Source organism: Phalaenopsis equestris, unplaced genomic scaffold (genome assembly GCF_001263595.1).
Source record: "Phalaenopsis equestris unplaced genomic scaffold, ASM126359v1 Scaffold208391, whole genome shotgun sequence".
In the NCBI taxonomy this organism is placed as follows: Eukaryota; Viridiplantae; Streptophyta; class Magnoliopsida; order Asparagales; family Orchidaceae; genus Phalaenopsis; species Phalaenopsis equestris.
The window spans coordinates 5780-8877 of record NW_018227645.1 but is presented as its reverse complement, the minus strand read 5'-3'; the positions used below and the strand labels follow the sequence as shown (position 1 = coordinate 8877).

General features: G+C 35.8%; 1 protein-coding gene across 2 annotated transcripts in view; it reads left to right on the top strand.

Annotated features, from left to right (window-relative positions):
* The first annotated feature begins 2752 nt into the window (after positions 1-2752).
* LOC110036559 (probable WRKY transcription factor 26) overlaps positions 2753-3098 on the top strand; it is a 2625-nt gene continuing 2279 nt past the window's right edge. For both annotated transcript variants that reach the window (XM_020741027.1, XM_020741026.1), the window contains exon 1: positions 2753-3098. This exon is cut by the window's right edge and continues 271 nt beyond it. In XM_020741027.1, the coding sequence (XP_020596686.1) occupies positions 2995-3098 (104 nt within the window). In that variant the 5' untranslated portion in view covers positions 2753-2994.

The window sequence follows — 3098 nt, the reverse complement described above, 5'->3', positions numbered from 1 at the left end:
AAAGAATCTAGTCTGTCACCATAGAAACATCAATTCTATGCCCATCATTACTTGTCTTCATATCTATTTTCACTTCCCCTCGAATGATCACAATGGATTTTTCTAAAGTTAAGTGTGGTACTCACCAGTTGGTGAAATCATAACCCTGTCAAGATGATCACAATGGATTTTTTTAAAGTTAAGTGTGGTACTCACCAGTTGGTGAAATCATAACCCTGTCAAGTCATTATATTTCGCAACAGATGTTAACCTCACAAGTGACCAATTTGTAAAGTCAATGAAGAATCGATGTAAATATCATCGCAATTTTATAAATAAAAAAAAGCTTTAAATCAATCTCATCCCACTTAATTAATTTCTATATGGAAGGAGAAAGAAAGAAAAACTACTCAGAATTCATGGAGATAAAACAAAAACACATGATTTGTATTGAAAGCCAAGTCTTAACAAAAAAAACTCAAACACAAAGAAAAATTACTTATCTTATGTCTTCTCCTCAAGCAATTCCTGAAGTCTCCTTTAAGCAATCTCAAACTCTTCTTACACAATCAAAGACTCACAAAATGTGAACTCATGCACCCTAAACTCTCTAAGACTCTCCCAAAACTCCCTAAAACTCTTCTCCTTTTCGTTCAACCTTTGGTCCCTTTTAATAAATCTCTGAAAATAACCAAGGGCAACTTCAGACACCCCTTCAAATTTTGATCAAATTCAATGCATACTCTAGAAAAATCGTTTCTGGAGCTATAGCGCCACTCTGGGGCGCTATGGTGCCCATCACGTCGAATAACTGATGCTATGGAGCCAAGGGCTAGCTCTATGACACCCATCACGTCGAATAACAAATGCTATGGCGCCAAGGGCTAGCGCTATGACAAGCGCTATGACGCCATATGATGTTGTCCCATTTTGTTCCATTTTGCCCTCATTTTCTCTAAAGATCCATTTCTTGTGCCTAAAACAAAAAAAATTCAAAATGCCTTCCTTTAAAGTGTAATATTATAAAAAATGTGCATAAAATGAACATGTATATTAAAAATAGGTAATTTTAAGGTGTATCAGTTTTGTAATAGATTAATTAATGATATAGATGTTGCTAAAGAGATTGATGGCCTTGTTAACAAGTTTAGGTTGCCAAAGCTATTCAACTTAGGTCAAACTAATAAATATAGTCACCAAAATAAATTGCTAACTTGTGAAAGCTACTGGTGCTCAAGAATTCCTTGTAAAATTGACATATGAATTCACATGAATTTACACTCTTAGTTATAATTAATAAATTTTATTATATTTAAATATTTACATACTTGTATTTTATAACAAACACTTATTAAGCTTCATCTTATAATTTTACCTCTATTATCTTGAAAATAACTTTTCCTATAGCACTATACTTTAACTTAAGCTTATAAACATGGGGTCATCAAGTAAACTAAGAACATTAAATAAGTTGCTTAAATTATATGCTATTTAATAGTCTAATTAATTCATAAAGCTTTTCTCATCTCCTCGCTTTTATCTTGTAGCCATTCTTTCTTTTTTTTTTATTAAAACTCCTTAGAGGATATTTATTCCACACAAAAAAGATTACATCATCTTATGTAGCCATTCTTATTAGTATGATTCTAGTGTGGGCCATGAATAAATTTGGATACATTACAACTTGCTCGGGGGTTGTTTGGATGGAAGGATTTGTAGTGTACTGTAATTATTTACAGGGATTAGAGAAAATTATGTGTTTGGTATGAAGAAGTATTAGTACAACGTAAAGCTTCAGAAAATTTAAAGTTCACTCCTTAGTTCATTTTATCTCAATTTAGTATTCAACCAATTTGATCGAATTTGAATTACAATGTAAAATGTTATCGGTAAAATGTAGTCCGTCGCCACCATCTGTTGCCTCTAACTGCCGCTCGCCCACCGCCTGCCGCCATGCCAGCCAGTGCCGCCCTTTTCGCCAGTTGGTTGCCTCACTTCTCCCCGCTCCACCTCCGCCCCTGCCTCCTACTCTCGCCCGCCCGACCACCGTTGCCTGCTGCTGCCGTCAGCCGCTGCGACACCCCACTCACATTGCCCAAAAAGGTGCTATTTAAGAGGGAAGGCAATTCAATTGGTCTATAATCAAGAGATACAACCATCCATGGACACAGCATGACATGCCAATCTTGGCCAAGCCTTATCTTGATATTTTAAACCAAATTGTTCTCTGAATTCAACCAAATTGATTAAAGTCAAGCGTTCATTAGTTTTTTTTTTAAATGATCATGAATTGCCTTTGTAAAGATTTATGTATGATCATATAATAATTTTTATGTCATAATATCAATAAAGATTTCTTAACTTTTTTTTATAAAAATATTTTAAACTTGCTCTTACATATCAAATGACTTATATGTCGTAGGACACCATTAGAGAATCATACTCATCGGGTCGCCTAAATAGGAAAAAATATTACATCAGGACACCTGATTTATACTTGTATCAGGTGCCCAATTAGAAATGACTACATCGAAATGTGGATCCCATTGAATTATATTGGTTGGTTATTTTTTAAGTGCGATCTATTCTAACACATGATCAATTTTAATTAGATACTTGATACAAGTTTGAATCATCCTTATACAATTATTTTTCCCTAAATAAGTGAGTTCCAAGCATTAAATTTTTTAATATAAAATACAATAAATCTCATCCAAAAACAAAAAATAAATATTCCTTTCACTCTTCCACAACTAATAATGAAATGAAAAAGGATTTCAACCTAAGCCGCCGTGTGGCGCCGGGTCAAACCTACAGCTTTGACAAGGCTTGGTCAAACTTCCGCTCCTCTGTTTCTCGGAGGCCAATCTATGCTTGGGACGATTTCCTCCGCGTGCGCTTTAACACCAAACCGCCACCTCCTATTTCTCTCATCAACTTTCTCTAAATTCCTGCTCGTCCTCACTTTAGCTTTCAGTCTCCATCCCTTCTTCCATCTCCTTCTTCTCGTTATCCATGGCTTCATCTTCAGGTAGTTTGGAGGCCTCCTCGGCAAGCTTTTCCTTCTCTTCCCCTTACGAGGCTTCGTTCTCCGATCTCCTCGCCGGCGCCCGCGCGGG